The sequence below is a fragment of the Narcine bancroftii genome, chromosome 2, assembly GCF_036971445.1.
Source record: "Narcine bancroftii isolate sNarBan1 chromosome 2, sNarBan1.hap1, whole genome shotgun sequence".
NCBI lineage: Eukaryota > Metazoa > Chordata > Chondrichthyes > Torpediniformes > Narcinidae > Narcine > Narcine bancroftii.
Genome location: NC_091470.1, coordinates 156,848,759 through 156,876,320, shown reverse-complemented (window position 1 = coordinate 156,876,320; position 27,562 = coordinate 156,848,759). Strand labels below are relative to the sequence as shown.

At 42.8% G+C, this 27,562-nt stretch overlaps 1 protein-coding gene across 2 annotated transcripts in view; it reads right to left on the bottom strand.

The window, feature by feature from the left end:
- Nucleotides 1-435: 435 nt before the first annotated feature.
- LOC138754473 (transmembrane protein 88-like) overlaps nucleotides 436-27,562 on the bottom strand; it is an 88,332-nt gene continuing 61,205 nt past the window's right edge. The window contains exon 2 of one of the 2 annotated variants that reach the window (XM_069918787.1): nucleotides 436-846. In XM_069918787.1, the coding sequence (XP_069774888.1) occupies nucleotides 574-846 (273 nt within the window). In that variant the 3' untranslated portion in view covers nucleotides 436-573. The remainder of the gene's footprint in view (nucleotides 847-27,562) is intronic. The other variant, XR_011351783.1, reaches the window with a different exon arrangement.

Below are 27,562 nucleotides of genomic sequence, written 5' to 3'. Positions count from 1 at the left end.
CACAGGCATTTTAATGAAATTCCATGGAAGATTTTTAATGTGTTATAATAGATAGAGGCAAAAGGGTGGGCAAGCCATGCAATAGTTTAGAAAAGACACCTGAAGAGAGCAGTCACAGAATGAGGAGGTGTGGTTCTTAATGACTACACTGGGTCTGTTTCCACGAAAGAGCGCAATATGCTGGTGGTGTAAAATATTAAATGGGATAAACATAATGAGAGTGGAAAGGATTTTACATCTTTAAAAGGCCCAACAAACCAAGCAGCACAGAGGTTGTTTAACACAGGCTGTTAAAAGAAAGAGGGAAGGAAGTAGTGAAGACCATTCAACTATAACAGAATTAATATAACAGAATTGGATAAAAAAACACCCAAAATATTGATCAATCTCTTTTTAAAAAAAAATCTCTGTGCATGCTTCCAACAATGCTATTAATTTTAATATTAAGATGTTACTGTTAGTTACTTTACAATGCAAGAGACAGAACACAAGATTATTATAGGAAGCAACATAAGGATTGTTAATGAAAGCAGCACTGGCAGCCTGGCTGCATTCTGATTGGGTAAGGTACTATCAGACCCAAGCCTTCACGTTGGTCTCCCATTGCTTTCCATAGCAGCAGCAGCAGCTCGGGGTGTCATACCCAGTCCACTTCATCCCCTTATAGACGGCCCTGGAGTAGGGCGCAAAGCAGAAGAAGAGGCGCAGACGTCGTGCCACGCTACAGTAGGTCACCATGGCAATCACGATAAGTGGCGACATAAGGACAAAGCCAAGAATGATGAGAGCGGAGGAACTGTTATCATCCAGGACAGTTTTACAATAGTACGCATCCGAATTAATAACCTGCAGATAAAAGATAAAAATGACTTTACTCCAACTCGCCTTCACAATAATAATGCCACCCATATGTTTGCTGTTTTACAATTATTGCAACAGATTTTAAATGATCTTCAGTCCAATGAATATTGTGTCAAGCTTGGGTCAGGTCTGGACTAGAATGAGGTGTGATCTCATCAACAAACTCAAAATTCTGACAGGGCTCAACAGCATGGTTCCTCTGACTGAGGTTCTAGAATCAAGGGTCACAGTCTCCAAATAAGGGACAGACCATTTCAGATTGAGATGAGGAGAAATGTCTTAATTCAAAAGGATTGTTAATTACTCTGGACAATGAGGTTTTCTTCCTGAACACTTTTGGGTGTATTTTATGGATTTTGGGCTGCTGATCATGGAAATCACCTTAAAATGTTCTTTTCATATACTGTTTTTAGATATAACCTATTTTTGTGAATTCCTGTCCTATTTTAAGTCCTCTTCAAGCTACAAAACCACGAAGTGGAACACGTCATTGAAAATTTATTTTCTGCATTCGCTCTTGAACGTTTTCCCCGGTTAACCTTGGTGCATTCAGTGACGAACATGGTGAAAGGTTTCACCAGGACACTGTCATCGTGGAAAAGCGGTATCGGGGTAATAGAATCCATCAGTGCTGGCCAACTATTGTTGGACGCTGACATGAGAGGCGTCAGATGCTGAGTACAAACGAGTTGAGCTGACACAATGTGTGAGCATCATTTCGCGATTAAACCTGCTAAATTCAATAAAAGTTCATTTAATGTTCTTCCAACTTCCTACGTGTTTGTGTTCAGCTTGAAATTATAACCATATAACCATTTACAGCACGGAAACAGGTATCTATCCCCAATTTTATTTCAGGAAGCAAACCTTTTGAAAATATTTGCTGTCCAATGTTATTGGAAATCCCTTCTTCAGAAGGGTTGAATTCATGCAAAATAGGAATCAATAGAATGAATATTAAAGGAAAATGGAATGGGGGTAATGCATTCTTGATGAATGGCCAACTGGATATTCCTGCTACAAATTCTAATGATGTTCTTAGGAGAGCAAAACTGAATGGCATACTCTGATAAGGCCCTGTACTTTAGCACAACTTCTCACTTTCAGACCCTGCCCCCTTTGCAATGAGAACAACATTCCATTTGCTTTCCTCATTTCTTGTTGCACCTACAAACTAACTTTCAAGTTCAAAGGCGAGTTAGTGATGGTTTACCACAGGATTCTCTGACCAGCCTCTGAAGTTGACTTTTATCTCTCTCATGCAGATTTCTCATGCTTAATGAGCGAATGAATTATTCAGAACAGGTGACTGCCAATCTGAATAAATCTTAAATATATCTCCAACATCTAACACCACTAATGATTGACACATTATGGACAGTGTCTTGCACAGACGAAAAAAATGCCACCAACCATTCTTCAAGTTATTTCAGCTTTTAGCATCGCATTTCCAATTCAGTTAATCAGGCTGGCAGAAAGTGTAGATCTGTGGTTTTCCAAAATTTTCTTTCCATTCACATACCACCTTAAGTAATCCTTCTGTGATTGGTAAGGGATTACCTAAGGTGGTTTGTGAGTGGAAAGAAAAAGTTTGAAAACCACTTGTATAGATTTATCTAGATGCAAATTACATGCAAAGAATCAAAGGATAAAGTTCATGGAATCTCAGGGTAGATTGAATGATATTTGTGTTGGAGAATGCCCTGCTGACACCAAATACAGCTTCCATAGAACACAAACAAGAAAACCGTTCACACTGTAATAAGTGTGAGCACAGTGTTTCTCTGAAGACAACAACATTGGGATTTGAAGCTCCAGGGTTATTTTCAATTACAGTTGAATTATCCCTGCTGAAAATGAATGTGGACACAGGATCTGACGTGAATGGATATGATGCCTCCCATTGCTGATCTCTGCAGAGTCCATTCATACATGAAAATCAGTCAACTGAATGAGATACCAGAGACCAGCCAGCCAATTCATGGTGGGAGGAGAGTGAGAAAAATGTTGAGAGAGATTATACATTTGTTAAATCATTCATACACAACTTATGGGTGGTTGATTTGTGAAATCAAATACCTGACTTTGTGGAGAGATAAAAGGCATGTCTGGAGTTAGGTTAAGTAGAGTGGAAGATATATTACTGAAGCACCAGCTTAGAACACAGAAATATCCTGGAGGAACTCAGCCAGTCTCACAGCATGCAGCGCCCTTGGCTCAAGCTGAAAAATCAGTAATATTGTAGCGTTCGCGCTATGAGGGAGCGGAGAAGAATGACACGTATACAAAAGCCTTGAAGTCGCGACCGGTTTATTGCACTGGCCGTCGCATTTATATGGGCCCTAGGTGCTGAAGTCAGGGCCCCACATCATCGGAGCGCTGGCCTGGGATTGGCCAGCGTTCCCGCCACAGTTCTGTCTTCCTGCCGTGCAGGAGGTCAACTGGGATGACGGCCAGTGTCACCCCCAGGTCCGTGCAGTCACCGCGTTTGTCAGCCATTTTGCAGGGGGGTCCACGTCTCCGTGCCCAGGCCGCTGCAATATATCCTTACCTCCTATGGACGCTGCTGGAGTTCCTCCAGCATTTGTGTTTTGACTACAGTCACAGCATCTGCAGGCTTTCGTGATTCATCTCAACCAGCTTAGAATAAGCACTCAAAATTCTGCTGTGCAGTTTAAATGTGTGACTTCAAGCCAGGTTTGTGAGTCAATCCTCGAACAGTAAAGCTCTGCCTCTATAGAAGAATTGAAGGCTGAGTCATTGTGACCATGTATCCATGACTCTTTACTCTTTTATTCCCTCTTTCACACAATTTTGAACTGTTCATTTCCATTCAGTAGCATGTATTAACCTGCTTTGATCTGAAATTGCAATAGATTTCTTTTGTTTGCCTTTCTAATAGTTGTACGTGTACCATTTGCATTTCTACACAGCCAGGAAGTGAAAATAATTACAAACAATTTGTCAGCTATTCATGAGGTTGTTTAGCCTGAAGAATGCTCTTTGACCCATTTTGTTCCACTTTTCAAATCAAATTCTCGTACCTCTTGAAGATTTCTTCTTAAGCAAATAAACAAAATTATTGTCTCAGTCAGCAAGGTGGAAAAAAACCCTTGTTAATCCTGCATTTTCGAACAAGCAACAGACTCCCTGCTTGTGGTGCTTTTCTACGAGTAGGGAGGAATTGGGGAGGGATGGCAGGCAAGCAATGGAAAAGGTCAAGATAAATAGCAGCAGCCGAATTCATGAACTATTTGTTCTCTCTGTAATGTTCTCAAATGCCCTAGTGTTCTCAGAGGCAGTGAGTTCATTCCAGAACAGTCGGGTGTCTTTATCCCACTCCATGGTTCATACACTCAGTGGCTTTGTTTCTCAACATCACATTCATTAGCCTCTTGAAATGAGTATCGTCTTCCACCTTCACTGCATTTATTGTTTCTGTTGACATTCCAAGCAGCAAACTCTCTCAGGGCAAAGAAGCTCTTCCCATTAGGCCCTTTTGCATCCTGCATCCATGCCTTGAGAATTTGGAATTCAAAATAATTCCTATTGGATTATCGTTCGGATTACTATTCTCGGCCTGTAGATTCATGGAATAAAGTCAAACACAAAAATCTGTAGATTCGTGGAGTTATTCATTCCGTGATCCAGTTCCACCCCCTGCAGCTCCCCCATCCCTAAGCATCATTACAATGTAAAATGGCAGTATCCGGCACCTATAAGGATTTGTAGATGCCGGATAAGTGAATTTTCCGGTTGCTTGAGATTGTATGTTGTGTGGATTGGCAAACTGGCCACGAGGGAGCTCCAATGTTAAACTTCTGTATTTTTTGCCCTATTTATTTTCTGCAATTTTTTTTGACGGTTGCTTGAATTCTGGATGATGGGGATTTACTGTATCACCCATTTTCCCTTTTTATTAATAACGATCACACATCAGCTACCCCTGTAGAGTAGTACGAGATCCTCACGTTTAGTATTCAGCCTCTCCACCTTCTTTGGCCTGATTAGATACAGCTATTGAAACTTTATCTCTACCTCAAAGTAATTTCTTCCTCACCAACTCGAGGGAATTTCATGTCTTGCAGCTTTTGAAAAAAAGCATCGATTGTAAAATATTCCTTTTAGATTTTTAATATAAAGACCTTTAACATGACAAATTGTCCCAGGGGAGAGCAGACAGTTGTAATCAGACAAGCGTGGACGCAGAACGGTATGATTAGGAAGGAAAGTAAAATGCAGAGGCTGATGGTTTTAGACAAGACCTAAGTAAAATTGGACGTCTAGCGACCATTGTAACATTTCTGGATAAACAATGTTCCAAGGTTTTCAGTTCATGAAATTATCTGGGGCTGGGAATTTGCATCAACAATATTGAGTTTCTGTTGTACTGTACTCCTGATGGAAGAAAACATGTATAGAGTCCCACATGAAAATTTGACATTGAACCACCTCTAGACGCATGAGCAGTCAAGGAAGGTTTCAAACAGGAGGCAGAGAGGCTTGAGGAGGAACTTCCAGAGTGCACAGACCTCAGCAATAGGTGGAGTGATTAGTCAAGTCAAGTCAGGTGTATTGTCATCGGATTGCACAAGTTCAACCCGGAAAAGTAGAGTTCTCTGGTCCTCGGGACAAAGCAGTCCTTTGATTTGCCAAATGCAAAACATAAATATCTTTGCCCTGAGCACCTGCAGCTCTCTGGATTTGCAAGATTCAAAGATTTACAGCAGTGGTTCTCAACCATTTTCTTTCCACTCACATCCCACTTTAAGTAATCCCTATGCCATCGGTACTCAGTAAGGGATTGCTTAAGGTGGGATGTGGGTGGAAAAAAAAGGTTGAAAACCACCGTTTTAATCACACCTAATTGTCTCGTTATGTGCACGGCTTCATAACTCCAAAGGAAATGGGCCAACGACAATTTTTCTCAAGCAAAATATTTCAGTAACAATTGGGTCTAGAGCAGTGATTCTCAACCTTCCCTTCCCACTCGCATACCACTTTAAGCAATTCCTTACTAATCACAGAGCACCCGATGGCAAAGGGAATTGCTTAAGGTGGTATGTGAGTGGAAAGAAAAAGGTTGAGAACCACTGATTTACAACCATCCCAAAGATGAATTATGTCCTCATTCATGTGTGTTTGAATCCTCCACAGGCTCAGGATAATTCCAGACTCCATGACAGAGGAACCATCTGCTCAAATCCTCTCAGACCCTTGTATGTTGTGATGGAGGGGCATGAAAAGAGAGGATAATTTAATTTTAATTAAACTGCATGGTAACAGGCCCTCTGACTCACGAGTCCGCACTGCCCAAAGCACTGGTTCACCAGGAGCCGGAGGAGGCCAGCAAAGGTGAAGGTTCAGTGGGAATCAGGGTAGGTTTTGGGCTTGACCCCTTTATCACGGTATGAAGAAAATGTAGGCAGGTGCCCGAACAAAATTGGGGAGGGGAGGGGAACATGGTCCAAAAATCAGGAGGTAATAGGTGGATAAGGGAGGGAGGGCACACCAGCAAGCAGGGAGAAGGCAGATGGCTCAGTGTACGGAGAGGGAAAGGAGTGGGGAGGTGGAGGAAAGGAGGCAGAGGGAGTGGGAAGGGAGGGAGAAACCAGAGAAGTCGATGTTAATGCCATCGGGTTGGATAGCGCTTAGACAGGAAATTAAGTGCTGCTCCTCCACATTACGGGTGGTCTTGGTTTGTCAGTACATGAGGCCATGCATGGGAGAGGGGCGCTTCGTTAATGAACTTGCTTAGTTCTATGACATAACTAAAATCGTGATCATCTCATTCCTGCCAAATGAGCATCCCATTTTCTGTGAGTACATCTTAACGGACCATTTATTGTGTGGTCGTAGTAGTGCCTTGATTCTTGAATCAGTTTCTAATATTTCAAGATTCCTTTATTGTCATGTAATAGTACAGAACATGTAATAATCCACAGAATTGCCTTCTGGCGGCCTTGAGGCAGACAGAGAGTCACCATTAGCGATGCCCAGCGCTCCTCGCATTAAAGATAAAACTTGGATCACCAAATTGTCCAAGTAATAGTGCCCTTTAACACAACTCATTATTTGCTCTGCAATTGAACTTTTCCTGCTTACTGCTTGTGCCAGGCAATGCAAAGAATTTGTATTCAAAGTGTGTGCTGGGGCTGCAATAATATCTCCTCAAAGCGATGCCATGCATTTTCCCAATATTTCTAATACTGTGAAGTACAGCCATCCAATGCCCCGGTTGGCAGGGCTCCACTTTATCAGAATAAAGGTTACATTTCCATCAACATGAGGCAATGCATGTTTTATAAATGAAATAACAGAATTTATTTGTGAACCACATTGCCTGTTTTCTTTTTGCGATCTGGTTTTCCAAAAGAAGCAAAATGCTGCTGACATAGTAGTGTTATTATACTGGATATAAAATTAGAATGATAGTGACCTCAGTATGTTTATTCTTCTTTCTTCTTTGGCTTGACTTCGCGGACGAAGATTTATGGAGGGGTAATGTCCACGTCAGCTGCAGGCTCGTTTGTGGCTGACAAGTCCGATGCGGGACAGGCAGACACCGTTGCAGAGGTTGCAAGGGAAAATTGGTGGGTTGGGGTTGGGTGTTGGGTTTTTCCTCCTTTGTCTTTTGTCAGTGAGGTGGGCTCTGCGGTCTTCTTCAAAGGAGGTTGCTGCCCGCTGAACTGTGAGGCGCCAAGATGCACGGTTGGAGGCGAGATCAGTCCACTGGCGGGGGTCAATGGGGCAGGCACCAAGAGATTTCTTTAGGCAGTCCTTGTACCTCTTCTTTGTTGTGCCTCTGTCACGGTGGCCAGTAGAGAGCTCACCATAGAACACAATCTTGGGAAGGCGATGGTCCTCCATTCTGGAGATGTGACCTACCCAGCGCAGTTGGATCTTCAGCAGCGTGGATTCGATGCTGTCGGCTAGATACCACAGATTCATTAAACACAAACTCAATCCTCTCTATGCATCACTCAGAGGAAAACACATCCTCTAGCCTTTTCATAACTGATAACTCTGTGCTCCACAAAACAAATTGAAACCCATTTAGAATTAATATTGTCTGGGAGAAAAGCACACATCAGTATCCATTCCGCTTTTAGAAAACCCTTCTGAACAACACGTCAAGTTCTCTGAAAAAGGATGATAACTGAAAATGTTCTTATGATCATTTTTCTGACAGTGAAAAAAAAAATCAATCCAGACATTTCATAACTGACATTTGGCGAGCGACCTTAGGATCAAGGGAGACTTATTTCCACTCCAGATTCGAGATGGACACTGAGGCCAGTTATAGGAAGTGCTGATTTGACTAAGGATGAGGAAAGGTAGGGCTGAAGAGGACAAGATGGCAGAAGTTCTGTCTGCTCCCATGGCTATGAGGGTCCTGAATGCTCATTTTCCCCCTCAGATGGTTCTGAGCCAGTCATTCCCAGGGATAAGTGGCAATGTTTAATTTCGTCTAGGAAGCTTTATAGCTTTGAATTTTTCTCTCTCTCATCCTGCTAATCTCAGAGGTTGGAATAGAATACCTATTTTGGGAATCTAGTCTTGGGCATGCGAATGTTAAGGCCTGCCTAAAGTAATTTTTATTTTAATTTAGACATACAGAAAGGTGCAGGCCCTTCCGGTCCATGAGCTCGTGCTGCCTAATTATACCCAATTGACCTGCAACTCCCGTAAGTTTTGAAGGCTGGGAGGAAACCGGAACCCCCCCAGAAGAAACCCACGCAGACACTGGGAGAATGTACAAACTCCTTACAGGCAACACTGGGTTCGAGCCCGGATTGCTGGTGGTGTAACCACGTTGCGCTAACCGCTATGCTCACCATGCCGACTGAAAGTAACTGGAGATTCATTGATGTGAGCTTTGGTTGGCGAGAAGTCACTGATATCATTTGGATGACTTTGCAGAAACAGTGGTAGTGTTTTTCCATTGCCTCGGAAGGTGAGAAGGCAAAATAATATTAGGAAAATAGGAAACAGAGCTGCCTGCCAAACTATGAGTTTTGTGCCAGATCTGAGGGCTTAGTCTTCAAATACCCTTTTCCTCAACAAACCAAAGCGTCTGATGTAGCAAGAAATAATCCAGTTTCAAAATTGAATTGTAACAATCACCCTCAAGGCCTAATTTTTACAAGGTGGCTTTAATACATGATTGAAACCATTGGGAATGCAGCAAGTCACAGAACAACAAATGAATAACATCAAACATCTCGCTGTGATTCCCATCATAAAACAATGTGCACAATCAGGTACTTTTATGATCAGGTGCTTGGGGAATGGAGAGCTTGTGAGAAGAAAGGGTTGTCCATTTAGAGTGAAACTAGAAAGTCTGCAGGCACTTTCATTATAGTTAATACCCAAAAGTGCTAGAGAAATCAGCAGGTCACACAGCGACCAGAGGATGCTGTGATGTGGAGAAGAGTTATGGAGGGTCCAAGAGGTGATGAGTCTGAACGCAGTTTAACCACAAACAAGGATTTTAATTTACACACGGGGTGGAGCTGTAACAGGGATCACACTCACACACGCAGACAAAGAAACTACACACATTTCATGCACATCAGTCGCAGCTAAACAACCATTTCTTGCTACTCCCGACAGATCGCTACTAGCCACGGTTCTCACAGCTAAACATGAGGACAAAACAAACAGTACTCACCATCCCTTGCTCACTAGCAGATGGCATCCTGAATAACTACAGAATGTAATAACGAATAAAGCAAAGCAGTGTGCCCCGCAATACCAACCTCCACCCCCCCCCCACCACCCCATACCAGTGCACATCTTACAATTGACTCTGCACTGTCGCCCACAGCTCGCGACCTGGAGTGGAGCTAGAGTTGTTCTCAAGGGAAAAGAGGGAGAGCTGTTCTATGTGGTGGGCTTTAAACTGCAGCTGGCTGGAGGGGCTGGCTCAGGTATGGCCAAATGAGGTAAGCTGTTCAAGAGGGCCAATCGCAAGGTGCGTATTTACCTTTGAGTGGGCTCAACCTTGATTAGCAGGTGAGGTGACTTCCAACTAGGCTCCCGCCAAAGAGGTCATATGAACCTCCACATTGCAGAGGCCTTAACGAAGGCCTCAGGCCTGAAATGGTGGTTATATACCTTTGCCTCCTATGGATACTGCAGATCCTGCTATGTAAATGAGAGATCAGGGAGAATTCCTTCTCAAGCAGGCTCATGGATCTATTAGAAAACCCGGATGCTGTAAAAAGTAGAATCCTTGAATATGCTAAAGGCTGAGACAGACAGGGTATTTGGTCAGCAGGGAGGTCAGGGTTATGGAAATTGATGCAGAAGACAAAACTAGATTAGCTGAGATCTTTTTGAATGGCAGAGTAGGCTTGAGGGGATCAATTGGCCTAATGCTGCTCCTATTTACACTAGACAACAAAAGGTTTTCTTCCTGAAAAATAAATGGGGATTATGATGGACAACCTCAAGCTGAATACAAAGATAATTTCAGATTTGATGTATCATGTAGGAAGTTGGAGAATCATTCAATTAACTTTTATTGAATTTTGCATGTTTAATCGCCTAATATACTTCTGAGTCAAGCACTCAGGTTGACTACACATGTTGCACAACAAACGAGAGGAGCCCAGGGCTTGTCTTCATCACCAATTTTACAATCAAAGTAGAGCTCATAGGCTTTCTTAATAAGTGCAGTCATGCTGCGTCTTTGAGTCTTAAGCATATCCTCGGCACAAATGCAACAGAAGGTATCGCAGCTGTTGCGACACTGACGAGACATTTCTACTGCATTGAATCTTCCTGAAGACAATAAATGCTATTGTTAAGCACAACATGCTAAGGCCTGAAGAACATGTGCATCAATGGAAATGCACATCATCTGTATATGTGAGTTGCTTTTATAGCCTGACTAAACATGCCCAGGCCTCAGACAACATTTCCATAGCATCTACACTGAGTGCATGCCCAGGCATGCTTGGACTGACCTAAATAGTTTGCTTTGTGAGCAATGTACTAGTAACGTAAAATATAACAGGAAATCTCAAATTAGGTTATATCTAAAATATAATGCATGATAGGAAAATTTTAAGGTGATTTTCGAGATGAGCGGCCCAAACTCCATTAAATACACCCAGGAAGCAAAATCTTCATTGTCCAATGCTATTATTAATTTTCTTTTCATTTGAGAGGACCAGGCAAGTTGTGCTGACCATAAAAGTATTTTGACTGATTTGTTCTGTTACACAGCATGTCCATCACTGCTCTTCCCCACTGGTCAACGTATAATTTTTTAAATCCTTTGCATTTGAAGTTGAAGCAACAGACATTGAAAAATGAATGGCAAATGTTCATGGTAACGTGAGGAAACAGCTTTGTTTTACAGAGACCTGATCTGACGCAGGGTCCCAAATGACCTACTTCAGCCCTGTCAAATTCCATAGCCTTGATTTTACCTTGCAGCCAGGAAGCGTGTGTGCAATCTCCAAGATGGATGGTAAACCATTGGCTTTCTGCAGCATGGAAATGCATTGTATCCTGACCAGATGACCCTTGTACTTTCTCAGTCCCTTCTGGATGTCCTCGACCTACTTTTCAGATCCACTATCAAAACGGCATCCTCCATTGTGGTTAACCTCACCGTATTTCCTTCTCCAGAGAAGACAGGGGTCTCACTTGGACATCAGTGGCTTTACAAGCATATATTTACCTTTAGATTCCAAATCAGGGTCACCATCCTTGGATTTCCCTCCCTCTATTTATTTATACTAGCCTTTGTTCTGGTCTCATTATCATTTTTATGACAACCTATGCTACACCAGTAGACAGCAGGAGCAGCTTCAAGGAAAGTCTTGCTCTTAACTAATCTCAGCAAGCTGCAAGTTCAAACTAATTTAACTCTGCTTCAGGCCACTTTGTGCTTGGAGAGGTCCCTCCAATATTTAGCAACGTACATCATCAGCCAACTGCCAGGGGCACTACTCATATTTGTGACCAGACTGTGGCTTGAGTAAAAGGTGTTTTATTGCTCAGTGAGCTGATATTCAAACAGTTAAAATGTGATTTTTTTTTCTCTCGCAACTAAGATCACAGCACAGAAATGAACAAGTAGGGCAAGGAGGTGCTGAGAAATGAGTGCAGGTAGTGTTGCTTCACAGCTTTACCCTATGAGCACTGACAATTGGCAATATATATACCCACCCCCCCCACCCCTGCTCTACTCACTTTACACCTACAACAGTGTGGCTTGGTACGACAATTACACCATCTACAAATTTGCCATTGATATCACTGTATAAAGAAAGGTGATGAGTCAGCATAGAGGAAGGAGATTGAAAACTTGGCTGAATGGAGCACCAACAACAATCTTTCACTCAATGTCACCAAAATTAAGCAGCTGATTGTTGACTTCAGGAAAGGAAAGGTAAACAATCCAGTGATCATTGGGGGATCAGAGGTGGCGAGGGTGAGCAAATTTAAGTTCTTGGGAGTCACCATCTCGGAGGATTGTTCCTGGACCCAACACACTAAAGGCACAGTGAAGAAAGCACGTCAGAGCCTCTACTTCTTCAAGAGTTTGCGGAGACCTGGAAATTTTCTATATATGTGTAGTGGAAGATGTGCTGGATCACATTCGGGTATGGGGACATCAACACCCCTACTGCAAAAGGTAGTGGACACAGGCCAGGACATCACAGCCAAAACCCTCCCTACTATCAAGAACATCTGCACGGAACGCTGCCGTCAGAGAGCAGCAGCAGTCACCAAAGACCCTCACCACCCAGCGCACGTTCTGCTCTCGCTGCTGCAATCAGGAAAGAGGTATTGGTGCCACAAGACCCACACCACCAGGTTCAGGAACAGCTGCTCCCCCTCCACCATCAGACTCAACAACAACAAACTCAGAGACTCATTTAAGGACTCATACTTTTGCAATTTATTGATTTTTTAAAAATTTCTCTCTGCATCGCATAGTTGATTTGTTTACATTTGCTATCTGTTTAGAGTTCTTTATTTGTTTACATGTATACACGTGTACAGATTTTTTTTTTGCACCACTAGTAAGTGGTAATTCCACCTCGACCACAGAAAAAAGAATCTCAGAGTTGAATGTGATGTCATGTATGTACTCTGACAATAAATCTGCATTCTGAAATCAATTCACCATCCCATGCCTGACATGTCCATCCATGGTCTCTTGCACTGCCAGACTGAGACCACCTGCAAGTTGGAGGGAAAACACCTCATCTTCCATCTAACCGGATGAGGTTAACATTGACTTCTCCAGTTTCTGTTAAAACCCCCTCCCTCCATATTCTTCCCCATCTCCTGACCTCTAGCATGCTCTCTCTTTCTCACTCCTTTTCCCTCTGTCCCCTTTCACAGAGCCAATCAATTCTCACCCTTCCTTTTATCATATCCAATTAATGCCTTTTATCCGTTGTCTGGACTCCTCCCCTCCCATTCTTCCCCCTTGCTCTCCCCAGCCTGCCTGCTTTTGGCTTATACCTTGAAGAAGGGCTCAGGCCTGAAACGTCAGTAATATATCTTTACCTCCTATGGACGGCTGAGTTCCTCTAGCATTTCTGTGTTTTGACTACAATCACAGGGTCTGCCGACATTTGTGTTTTACTACATATATTGGCAGAATTCAATACCATAAGTGCAGCTACAGACTGCTACAGCAAATGGACTTTGACTACTGCTTTTCTTAATGATCTTTAAAGCTTTCAATATGATCAGATTATGTGTGTGAGTGGAATAAGGATGCAGAAGTTTAAAGAAGACAAAATGAACAGCTTTGTGAAGTACTGATCCAATAGCTCATAAATGTGCTGTGCGACATTTACTCAACGATTACCTCATTGGTGCCCAGTTTGACTCTGCACCAGTTCAGCTTAGTTCGAAGCCTTATTACTGCCTCATTGTCTGGACTGAGGCAGAAGAGCTATGTTCTGGAGCTGATGAGGGTGGCTGCTGTCATCTGTAGTTATGGCCCCAATGAGGATTGGTGGTGCAACTCAGTGTCATGTTCACAGCATCACTTCTACACTCATTGGTTTCGTGTTGACAAAGCAACAGGCAAAGGCTGGACTCTGCAAGATTATTTCCCTGACTTATTTCTAGATTTGAACTCGAACAGTTTACAACTTTGTCATCAACAATATCAATTACAACATCCTTATCCAATCTATGCGAATTTTCTATCAAATCCAAACCTAGGCCCCCCTTCCCCTCTCTCCATCCCTCCCCACCCCATCCCCTCAACATCAAACATTTAATACATTGCCAACCAAAAATGAACCTTGAGGATAGTAAAACATTCACAGCATGGGAAAACTCATATCAGGGAGTTATGGGTCTGGCCTAGCTCAGCGGCCAGAGATTGGGCCTATTTTCCTCTTTTTTCCCTTGACTTTTCCTGGCTGGATTGAGGCAAACCCCCGGTTCCCCTCCCCCCCCCCTCAAGAATTGGGGAGGGATTGGGCTGAACCGGGCCCCGAGACAAAGTTGTCTTTTGGTTCAAGAACGGCTGCCAAATTTTTTGAAAGGTGCTTTCTATAATAATGTTATCGATGTTTGCATTATTTGCAGTCAAACAAAATAATCTGTTTATAATTCTTTTGCCCCAAACTCAGATCATTAAATTCCTATTTAATTCCTACTGATGGAATAAAGAGATTATGTTTCAAATTGAGAGTTATTTGGAGGTAGAACACCTCTTAATACCCTGGTCACGTTTATTCCTCAATCACCATAAATAAGAAACAGATGGTTCCTGCCAGAGCTTTGCGGATGCATAAAATGATGGTCGTGTTTCCCAAACTAGTGTAATAGTAACTTAATTTGGACTTTTGTGCATGGTGCTACCTAAATGCAAAGATTTTTGCTTTCCAAATTACTAATTGCTGAATGAAACACGTCTGGTTACTCATTTAAACCCTGCTGCAGACTGGCTGCAGGCAGTCCTTGGTGATAAAGAAGATGTCAGAATCATTGGTGGGAAGTGACAGTCTATCAGCAGCCTTCTTCAAAAAACCGCTCAGTGCTCAGGCTACTCAGATCATTCAAGCAGCAAATTAGAAACTCTTAAGTATTGGCATCCAATTTCATTTTAAGGTTATTAATTTCAGATCTATTTTTATGCACATTTCACTTCCCGCCCCAATACGACGAGTTTGCAGTTATGAATGCCTATTTTTGTATTGTAACAAATACTCCATTTTAGAGCTAAGACTCAGATAGTTTCCCCCAATCCTCCCGTTCATATCATCTCTCATCTTCCTTTGACGCTGGCTTCGCAAATGTCTTCGAATTGTACAATTTTCACAAGACAATGCACAATCACCACAGTTAGCAGCGGTTAGCACAACGCTGTTACAGCACCAGCAAGCCTGGTTCGAATCCAGCACTGTCTGTAAGGACTTTGTACATTCTCCTCATGTCTGCGTGGATTTCCTTCAGATGCTCCAATTTCCTCCCATGAACCAAGGACATACGGGGTTATTGGTCAATTGGTAGGCGCAGGCTCATGGGCCAGAAGGGTCTGTTACCGTGGCAAATCTCTAAAAAATATTTTAATTCATCGGAAGTCCAGAAAGATATTGAGTCAGTAATATTTTTAATTTAGATTTTTTTTCACTAAAGATTTGAAAACAACAAATTGTGTTCCTGGAGAAATTAACACAGAATGCTAGATGTGAAGCCCTTAAAGTGCTAGTATGACTACACTCAGACAGATAAGGCAGCCAAGTCCGTGACCTTGGTGCCAGCAGAGTGGACTTAGTGGAAAAGAGTTGTCTGAACAAAAGCGTAGCAAGACTATGAGAGTAAAGTCAGGGATGAGGAATGTCCAAGTGATAGTACAGATTCTATCCCCAATGTGTATATGTACAGATTGTAGTGTAGGATGACTGTGATTGGCTGAGAGTGTAGCCACACCTACTGGCAGATCTTAAAGGGTTGCTCCTAGCCAGACCAGGTCATTCTGGATTGGTCGACCTACATGTGATATGCTCCAGTCTTTTAGTTAATAAAAGCCTTGGTTTGGATCAACAAGTCTTTGGTTCTTTCGACGCTCACTACAGTCCACGACTGCATTTAGGAAGGAGGTGCTTTATGGAGTCTCAACATTACATCCCCGTTCCTGTATGCTATCCCCCTAGAAATGAATGCCAACCTTGCATTTGCCTTCCTCCTGATTTTAAAAAAATATGGAAAGCAAAATAAATAGGGAAAAGAAAAGAATGTTTATGAATAAGAGTTAAAACATGCAGAGAAAGTAAAATTTAATCTCCAGCAATAATTAAGTCATAAAATATAAGTATTCACACAGCAAATATTAAATTTCAGTGTCACAGAACTTGTCTGGAATAAATAATACTTGGCACTCTCTTAAAAACAAATGCACCAACCCAACCCAATCTTTTTTTCTGGTGTATTTAGAGGGGAATTAAATTTGTAAATTTTATTCTCAGCACAGTAGAAGCTGACTCCACCCATTTAAACCCATGCCGCCCAATTGCACCCAAATTAATCTAATATCCCATACATTTTTGGACGGTGGGAGAAATTAATCAAATCTTAAGATTCATTAAGAGCAGACATGAGTCTGGAAATCACAATGTGTCCTTTTGAAGGGAGAGCACCAATAAATGTAAAACAAAGTAAGATCTTTCCTGGAACCAACACACCAATGGCATCATGAAGAAAGCCTCTACTTCCTCAGGAGTTTGCGGAGGAGCTAGTGGAGTTGTTCAATTGAACCGGTACGGACTTGAAGGGCTGACATGGCCTGTTTCCGTGCTGTAAACGGTTATATGGTTATATGGTTATAAAGTAATCTGGGGCAAAAACAAACGTCATTGTCTGGTGAATTAAATATTCTTTAAAGGTGATTAAACCACAGTAGGTCACTTAACATAGCTTGCACAGCAACCATTTCTCCAGCAAGAAGTATATTTATAAGGCTGACTGCTGCCTTGCCCCCTCACTCTGTTCAAAAAAACACAGGGCTGAACAAAGCGTTAAATGCAGCCACACTGCTCCACAGCCCCATTAACAAAGCACTGGGAAGTTATTTCCCGAGTTGCAGAAACCTAGTGAAGTTTCATGAACCTGTTGTGGGGGACCAAGGTTGGGCTGCATTAGCATACGATGCACCATTCTGGTCTCCAGGCTGTAAGAAACTGCATATAAGCAAAGTAAAGGGAACAAATAGGATTTGTGGGCTACGGTAAACCTGAGGATTTAAGTCATCAGAAATTATTGAGCAAGTTGGAGACGTTTTTATCTTGAGGAAGCATGTTTCTTCAAGGGAAACCTGAAAGGAGACTTTAAACTGAGGAATATGATGCAGTGGTAACTTCCCTGTGTTTGCCATCCCCTCAAGGCTGACTTTCCCACCAAGTTTAAATCATCAGTATATCTATACACTGCACACTAGCCTTTATTATGAAACATTATTATAGATTGGTGAGGAAGATCACTGATCCGTGTGTCACGTGTAAAAGATCTGTTTATTCCTGCTTTTTACGGCACTTCAACCAGTCCCTTAGCCATGCAGTATCTTAACAAGTGCTTTGGAGATTATCTACCTGTTTGCTGCTCTATGAGATAAGTGCAATGTTTCTACTTCAAAAAATATTTTGGTTCAGCCAAATTGCATTTATGATTTTCTAAACGCCTTTGTAACCACTTCATCTGCAACAGATTCCAGAATTTCCCAAGGTTTGGTATAATAATTTCATATTTGCTGCTCTCCAGATGGGATTTAGGAAACTTTGGAAGGTCATTCACTATCTCTGCAGCGATATTGTTTTGAAACCTCGGATGTTAGCTTTGAATTTTAAGAACTGCCAATCCACATCTGAACAATTGCACCCTTTCACGATTATTAGTGGGCCCTCTGTTATTAGAGAATGGAGCCGTAGCCAATTCCTGATCATTTTAACCTCTCATTTCTGGTATTATTCTTCCAAATAGTTTGGGTCTTTCTCAATTACCTTTATTGTTTTATACTTTCAGGATCATAAACACACACTCTATTTTAAATGCGCTTTAACCAAAGTTCTATTTGTTTCATATAATCTGTTGGCATTTTAATTGTTTTTCTCTAATTTTATTTGTATTTTTATAGCCTTATTAATATGCAGTTTGTGATCTAATTGGCAAATCGGTGGTCTTTAAGTGTGAGGGTCAATGTGGAATTACTTACGTGGGAAAATGGGGTAAAAAGCAAATGTTGCTCAGTGCTAACAGCACCAGACAATAATGAATCAGTGGCCTATGCATGGAGATCACTGAAAGGAAGTTATTGTTTCTGAGAATATGTACCTGTTAGTTAGCAACAGAAGAACAAGGGCTGAAACAAGAGGGCATAGAGTGGACACATTTATAAGGTCTTACAGAGACACAGCCTGCAAAAAAGGCCTTTTAGCCCCCACATCTGTGCCAGACATTGAGCTGCCATCTACACTAATCCTACGTTGATCCAATTTTCCTCTCCACGCATTCCTACCAACCCCTCCCATATTCTACACCCACAAACACACTTGGGGGCCAATTAAGCTACTATATCATTTTTGGGATGTGGAGGGAAACCCTCCAGCCACAAAGAGAGCGTGTAAACTCCAGGCAGACAATACCAGAAGTTAGAATTGAGCCCATCTCACTGGAGATGACTATGTCTCAGCAAGATTAAACCGGTCAGAAGACACATCTGGGCATTAAACGAGGAGCATGGCAGTGAATACTCATTGAGCCTAGCATGCCTCACCTCTGAGTCTACACCCCATTCCGTATTCATCAAGAAACAACAGAACCATTCGGCAAGTCTTTGTTCTGGGGGCGCTGTAGTGATTTGCTACACATGAGAACGAATAGGATGTTAAAGCTCATGTTTTGGATTGAAATGACACAAAATGAAGGGGATCTATCAGTTCACCGTCTGCTGTTCACTCCCTTCCCTATTCATTATTTGTCTGTGATTGTCCTTTTCCATTACACCACACAAATAGATTTACAGTTCTGAAGTAATTCTGCATTGTGTATCCAAATTTACCAGCTTAAAGGATGAATTTGAGTTCATGAATCTCATAATAGATTTGCAGAAAATAACAGGCATATTACAGATTTGTCAATCTAACTGCTTTCTCACCAGTACTGACCTAGCTCTGATAGATCACAACTCTTTGGGAATTGTCTGTCAATAACTCAACATAATGATGTTGAAAGCAATAGGCAGGGTGGATAATGAAATTGCTGAAGCCTACTGCTGCAACCTGACGACTAATTTAATGGTTTAATTTTGAGAATCTTTTCCAGTGGGATGGAAACTAAAATACATCAGTTATTACCTCCAGTCTGTTCTTTCACTGCATTGTCGTTTTACTCTGTCAGTCAGATACTTTTATAAGATCTGGAGACAAATAAATAAATATAAACATCTAACTTGATAATAGTCTGTACACTCACTGAAGGATGAATCAGAACTTTCCTGTTGGCATATTTAGAAAACAATTAGGCAGCCAAAGTACTGCAGGGCTGTGTGACCATCGTCTGTTATTTTTCCATCTTGTCCTCAGCCTAGGACTCTGTCCGCCACAGTAGCAGGGCTCTCCCAACTCTCCCATTCGCAACCCATTTCAATTCCCCGCCCAACTCCCATGCCGACATGTCTGTCCAGGGTCTCAGGCACTGCCAGACTGAAACCACCTGCAAACTGGAGTGGGCCACACCTCATATCCCGTCGAGGCACCCTCCAGCTGGATGGCGTTCTCTGGTTTCCGTTTGCCATGTGTTTCTCACACCGGGTTCATTGGCCACAAACCTGAGTTAGTCATCCTCAATCCTCAGCACTGACCATGAAGATTAGCTTGGCCACAGAGTGGACAGGAGGAGATCACCATCGTCTGAAGATCTCCCGCAGAAGATGCCCCTTCCTTCTTTATGTGGCTGTCTCTTTACTTCTGTCTTTCTTTTCTCCTTTTTCCTGCTGTCTCCTTTCTTCCAGATCTGCATTCAGTGAACCACTCCCCTCCTCTGATCAATTCTCACCTTTCCTCTTTCCTGACCTCCTATCCATGCCCAATGATCACCTTTTGTCTGTTGGTCTGCGCTCTTCCTCCTGTCCCTTTCTTCCCTTCCTCCCAGCTTTTTCATTCAGACGCCTGCCTGCTTTTTATTCATAAAGAGGGGTTCAAGCCCAAAACACTGGTTTACATACCTTTACCTCCTATGATCGCTGCAATCTGCAAACTTTCGTGTTTCACTCAGACTAGGGCAACCTGCCTGCATCAGAAAGCCAAATCTCAAATTTATAATATGATCTTATTTTCTACTCATAACAATGCAGGAGGAAGTCCTTTCACCCATTCAATCCATGCTGGCCCACCCATCAGTTCTATCTCCCCTCCCTGTACCCCGCAACTCATTCTCCCTCACATGTGCCCATCAACTCTCCTTTGATTCCTTTCCATTTTCCTTCAGCAAGGGGTGAGTTGATGGGCACATGTGAGAGAGAATGAGTTGCGGGGTACCAATTAATGCACAGCCCGTTTTTAGATTGTGCGAGAATGAGCAGACAAGGTGCAGCCGAGACCAGAATTGAAACCAGGTCCCAAGCACTGTGACTCAGCAGCAGGACTCGGCTCTGTTTTCAATTATGTCATCTGTGCATTACAATTACACTGGACCACAATGATTTTGTTTCCTGAACACTTTTGGGTGTACTATAAGGATTTTGGTCTGTTGATCATGAAAATCACCTTAATATTTTCCTACCTTGTACCATTTTGTAGATATAACCTATTTGTGAGATTTCCTGTCATATTTTAAGTCTATATCAAGCGTACAAAACCGTGAAGTGGAACATATAATTGAAAACACATTTTCTGCATTTGCACTTGGACGTCTTCCCTGCTGATCCTGGTGCAGTCAGTGATGAACACGGGGAAAGGTTTCACCAGGACATTGCGACCATGAAAAAGCGGTGTCAGGGCAACTGGGATTCTTAAACGCTGGCCGACTATTGTTGGACATGAGAGGCATCAGATGCTGAGTACAGACAAAAATCAGCGGCAAAACATTTTTAGGTCAATTGAACTAACGCAATGTGCCACCATCATTATGCGATGAAATACGCTAAATTCAATAAAAGTTAATTTAATGTTGCTCCTACATGATACAGCAAACCTGAAATTATCTTTGTGTTCAGCTTGAAGTCGTCTATCATAATCTCCAATTTTTTTCAGGAAGCAAACCTTTTGGAAAAAAATTGTTGTCCGGTGTTATTACTCTCAGTCAGGCTAGCAATAAGGGGAAGATTAATGTTCTGGTTCCAAGCTCTATATTTCATACATTTAAAACTCATTTCACATAAGAATTTCCATGAATAAAAGAAAACGATTCTCACTACACTTGTTCGGACTTGATACAATCCAGTTCATTTAGATAAAATATTAGAGTTCCATCTCATCATGCTCTGAAACAGTCATCTCAAACGATGTCCAGGCCCAATATTTGAGGTTAAAAATGTCAACATTCACCATCGCTACAGTCAGCACATCAAAGGAGTTTCCAGTCACTGAATGTGCCGAATTTCTTCAAATGTGTGCTCGAGAACGTGTTCACTAACTGTTGAGGAGTAAAACACAAAAGCCTGCAGGCACCATGGTTGAGGCAAAAACACAATGCTGGAGAAACTCAGCAGGTCAAACTGTGTCCTTTATGGATGAGGGGCTCAAGCCCAAAACGTCGCTTATGTATCTTTTCCTTTGCCCCTGTAAAGGACACAGTTTAACCTGCTGAGATTCTCCAGCATTGTGGTTTGACTCACTGTTCAGAATGTCTGGTCCACTCAAAGAGGGAACATCAGGGAGCAACAAAAGCTCTGCACAAGCAGTGAAGGGAACAGGACCACCTCATACCCCATTAGCTACCACTTGTCCCTTTGGGGAAGAGTCCATGATTCTCACACCGGGTTCATTGGCCATCTCAGAGCCCACAAACCTGAGTACAAGTTAGTCATCCTCGATCCTCAGCACTGACTATGAAGATTAGCTTGGCCACAGAGTGGACAGGAGAAGGTCACCATCGCCCGAGGATCTCCCGCAGAAAATGTCCCTTCATTCTTTATATGGCTGTTTTCTATTGAGTGGGAAAGGCTATTTAAAGCATATGGATTGGTTAGTTTGAGGCAGATGCTACGAAAGTACAGAAAAACCTCTGGGGATTGGTAGGTGCAAGATTAGTGAATTTTCCAGTTACTTGAGAATGCATACTACGCAATTGGTGAACTGACCGTTAAAGGGCACCAATTTTAAACTTTTGTATTTTTGTATCTATTTCTTTACTGCAAAGTTTTTCCAATTGCTTGAATTTGGATAATGGGGATTTTACTGTATATAAACAGGTAACAACAAAGGGTGAAGGATTTAATAAAAAGGTGGTATTGCAGGTCAAAAATCGCAACAAACTAAAGTGAGAATATCATAGAATCATTAGCATGGAAACATATCCATTGGCCCACAGTCCATACTGAACACCACATGCACACACACATCTGGTTTCTGCTCGCCTACTCCCTATTCTCCCTTTCTTCCCAATCCCTCTGTCTTCTTTCATCCAGCTCTCCATTCACAGAACCTTCCCCCCCCCCCCCCCCACCACCCACCCTTGTTTGCTGGTGTGCCCTCTCTCCGTCGTCCACCTATTACCTACTCCCTATGGGACTGTCAAGTCAAGTTTATTGTCATCTGATTGCCCAAGTACAACCCGACAAAACAGCGTTCTCCGATCCTCGGTGCAAATCACGCAGACACACAACCAGACACAGACAATCACAGGACAAGCAGTCACCTATATAAATAAATAAATTAAAGGTTGTTTCATGAACATGAGCGTCTCGGATGGTCGTGTGAGCAGTTCATTTGTTCGTTCAGCAATATCACTTGCCCGTGGGAAGAAACTATTCCTCAGCCTGGTGGTATTGGCTCTTTCCTGACAGGAGCAGCTGGAAGATGCTGTGTGCAAAGTGGAAGGGGTCCTCAGTGATTTTGCGCATCCACTTCAGTGCCATTACATCTATGAACCACGACCTCTTACCTATATTTTGCTCATACCTTAATGAAGGGGGTCAAGCCTGAAACGTTGGTTATGTCTTTTTACCTTTGCTATATAAAATGCACTGTTTGACTTGCTGAGTTTCTCCAGCATTGTCTTTTTATGAAGATTAACCATGCAGCTGTTTTCAGTCAGGAATTCGAACAACATTTACTGGCATTTGCACGGTTAGATGTAACATTTCTCTGTGAGTCAGTATGGATTTGCTCTCACTCACAGTTGGAGACAATCTGTGTTCAGCTTCAATAATCAATGCTACAAATGCTAATAAACAGAAATCAATCAGAGGTCATAAGAGTGGCAGAGAGAATCACAAGAGTCTCCCTCCACCTCCCACCCCCCGCACATCGACATGATCTACCAGGATTGTTGTCTGAAGAGGGCATGCCAAATCATTGAGGACCCCTCCCACCCCACACAGAGCATCTTTCAGCTGTTCCCATCAGGAAAGAGATGCAGGAGTATCAGAGCCAGCACCACCAGGCTGAGGAACAGCTTCTTCCCACGGGCAGTGAGAACGACCGAAGGAAAAAATATATATATTTATTTATATATATGAATACTTGTCCTGCATATGTACTGTTTGTCTGTATGTGTGTGTGTTATGTCTGGTTGTGCGTCTGCGTGTTCTGCACCAAAGACCGGAGAACACTGTCTCATTGGGTTCTACTTGGGCAATCAGACGACAATAAACTTTATGCCAGATTGAGACCACCCGTAAATTGGAGGAACCACATCTCATCTTCCGAATGGGCACCCTCCAACCGATGGCATTAATATCAGCCTCTCTGGCTTTCATTAAACCCCTCCCCACCCCCACCCGCTGCTTCCCTGTCATCTCTCCATTCCATACCTCTTTTCACAATGATAAATTCTACCTTGTTCCTCATCACATCCAATTAACACCTTTTGCGGATCTGAATCTCATTATTTGAATCCTGGAGACTTTCTGCTATATCCTGCTTCTGATTTTTCCTTGAAGAAGAGCTCAGGCCCGAAATGTCGTGAATCTATCTTTGTCTCCTCTAGATGCTGAATAGACCAGCTGAGCTCCTCCAGCATTTCAGTAGGTTGACTTCAATCACAGTGTCTGCAGCCCTATCATGTTTCTCTCAGCTCAGCAACTACAACTCTTCCACACCTCTGAACATAAATACAGCACCTGTTAACACATGCTATTGATATGTTACAAGAAAATATAAACTTTACACCAAATAGGCACAAAAATAAGAGGTTTTGCCTTTACTGCAGAGAAAATAAGTTGGAGGTAAGTTGTACCATGAAATCAGACTGGAGAACAAATGAAATGAAAGTTTGCAGCCGCTGTGATTGTAGTTAAAACCCAAAAATGCTGGGAACTCAGCCGGTTGCACCCAGAAGGGATCAAGATATTTAACCAACATTTCAGGCCTAAGCCCTTCTCCAAGGTATGAGCAAAAAGCAGGAGGCAGGTGCCTGAACATAAAGGATGGGGGGTGGTGGGGCGGGGGGCAGGGAAGATAGGGAAGGTGGAGGAGCACAGGGCAAAAGGTCAAAGGACAGGATGAAAGGCAAGAATTGGTCAGGGGGAGGGGATAGATCTGTGAGTGCAGGGAGGAGTCAGAGGGAAAGGGATGGGGAAAAGGAGAGAAGGGGGTGGTTGTGGATGGAGGCCAACAGAAACCGGAGAGGTCGATATTAATGCCATCTGTTTGGAGGGAGCCCAGACAAAATATGAATTTGTCGATCCGCAAATTGGAGGAACAACACCTCATATTCTGTCTGGGCAACTTCCAACCAGATGGCATTAACATCAACTTATCCAGTTTCCATTAGTCCCCATCTCCCCCTTCCCCTATCCCTACGTCTCTTTTCCTCTACCTTTGTTTCTCTCTCTCTCTCTCCCTTTCCCTCTGTCTCCTTTCCTCCAGCTCTTCATTTACTGATCAATTCTCACCTTTCCTCTCCTGTCCTCCTATCTGTGTCCAATCATGGCCTTGTACCAGTGCTCCCCACTTTGCCCCATCTTCCCTCCTCCCCCAGTCCCCCAGCTTGAAGAAGGCCTCAGGTCTGAAACGTTGATTATGTATCTTCAACCCCCCCCCCCCACCCCTCCCACCCCATGGATGCTGCAAGATATGTAAAGATCCTCCAGCATTTTTGTGTTTTTAGGAAGAAATTTACTATTTCTGCCCAGTGTTGAACTCCCATGAACTAGAAAGTCACTTGCATGGACTTCACAGTGAAAGCAGAATACAATGTTCTGCACTTTCTGAGGTGTCTTAGCAACTTTGCCTCTTAATACCATAACATCCCTATAAATGGATGTAACAGCATCGAGACACACAAAATCTATTTCGAGTGAGATATTCAGTCTTGGTGATCTGAAAAACAACATTTCTTGTTATATCACAGAGCTGAGCACATGTTTCCTTAGCACAGTGGGACGTGAAGATTGATTTTGCTGAGTGAATTGCGCTGGCGTTCATTGTTGGGTGAAATTATGACCTTCGTAAAATTGGACCCAGACCTTTGGGCAGAATCCATACTGTGATGTCTGACCTTCACATGGGGAATTGCAGAACAAGTTCACTTGCAGAACGAGGTAGGCTTTCCCTTTTGAGGGAGAACTAATGACAAAAAACAAACATGTCCTGCTGCAACACCGAAGAGGTGAGAATGAGAGGATATCCATCCTCACGTTGATAGGTGATATATTCCCTGGGGAAACAGGGGACTGGGCAGGTGTTACAGAGTTCTGTGTTGTGTATTGGCCTATGTGTTGTGTGGTTTTATGTTAAAAAGTGACAGTTTGCCTTAGGGAGCCAAGGTGAAGGTAGACTGCTGAGAGAGTGGGAGACGGACTGAACAGGTGCAGAAAATGATCTAAAAATGTCTGGACTTGGATGATAAACCACCACTGGGGGTGCTGTGGAGTGGAAGAAGACCCAGATCATGAGTCATGGTCTGGAGGACAGTTTAGAATGTTGGGATTTCAAAAAGGATGAACATTCCAAAGGCAGCCAGAAGGATCCAGAATAAGCCAGTGGTTCCTCTCTCTGCAAGCAACACAAGAAGACAACTTCGAATCTTGTGCTCTCTCTCTCAAAGATCTTTTGGCTTCAGTTTACCAAACAAACTGAATTTCGTTTATGATCTTTGCTTCAGTTGAGATCGAAGTTTTGTGAGTCTTGTGTGTTTTGTGTCTAAGTTTTTCTGTGGGCTGGTTGGAAATATAACTTAGACTTTAATTACATATGTTATATTTAAACTGGGGAATTTATTAGTTTTACACATAAAAATTTGCATAGTAACCAGTGGGCATTGTTATAAAAGGGGGGGGGGTGGTTTTGAATTAAAGTTTGAAGGTAAATTTCTGTTAATAAAGTAATTGTTCATCTTTACCCCCGTGTGATATGCCTTCTTTGTGGTGGCTGGTTTGATCTTGTAACACAGGGCACCAGAAAACATGACTCCCCTCTGCTTGAGAAGCAGAAGCAGAGGAGATGACCACGATGACGAGCCAGTGAGGGGCTCTGAGGCTGAAGAACACAGCGGCGGGGGGCTGTTGGTGACTCAAAGCGAGGAACCCATGCAGGCTGCAGGCTGCTGGTGACTGGCTGAAGGGGTGCCAGATATCAGTACTGGGATGCAAGAGAGTGTTGAGGAGCTGCAAGTATCAAGTCAAGTCAAGTCATCTGATTGTCATCTGATTGCACAAGTACAACCCAACGAAACAGCATTCTCTGGTCTAATAAAACATGCAGACACACAATCAGATATAACACACTTACTGACAAACAATACAAGTATTTCATCCATACAAATAAATATTGTTTCATGAATATGAGATCTTGGATAGTTTGTGTGAGAAGTTTCCTGATCGTGTCCAGTCTGGAGCTCAGATTACCGATGGTTTGGACAGGACTCTGGATTACTCTGGAGGGTACAGCAGCACTGGAGGTGAATCCATGGACCTTCGGTGACTCTGAAAGGACTCTCTTTTGCTTCTCTTTCTCTGACTGTAGGCTTTTTCAGGTGCATTCTATGCTAAGAATGCGCCTGAAGAAACAGAAGCGGCCCTTTAAATTGCCGTTCGGGTGACAGCGTTTAAAGCGCAACGCTGGCCACCTGAAGGACACAGCTGCACAGGATGCGGCTCTGAGCACACTCCGGCTCCTGCCCAGTGTCAGCTGTGATCAGCAGCCTGACCCTTTCACATCCGCTTTCAGCCTGCTGCATTCAGGTGGCTGGGCAAGCCACTGAGCTGAGCTGATTCTCCCTCTCGGAGGAGGGTTACATAGCTTGCCTCAAGAGCGCCTCCTGCATATTCAGGTTGCCTCAAAACAGCCGCATATTGCCTAAACATGCGGCTTTACATGCGGGGCAATTGGCCACCTGAAAGTGCCTTGTAAGAGGCGCCTGACAATTTCTGCTGATGGCAAATCTGTCTGCCTTACCGCAGACTAAAGCAAATTAATGTTAAACTGTTTTTAATTACATGACAATAAAAGAAACCTTGGATCTATATCACACACAGCATCCGTTAGCCTCATTTTTCATTGTGCAAGGATTGCTGTTTTGTCAACCGATGATTTTTATTTTATGAACT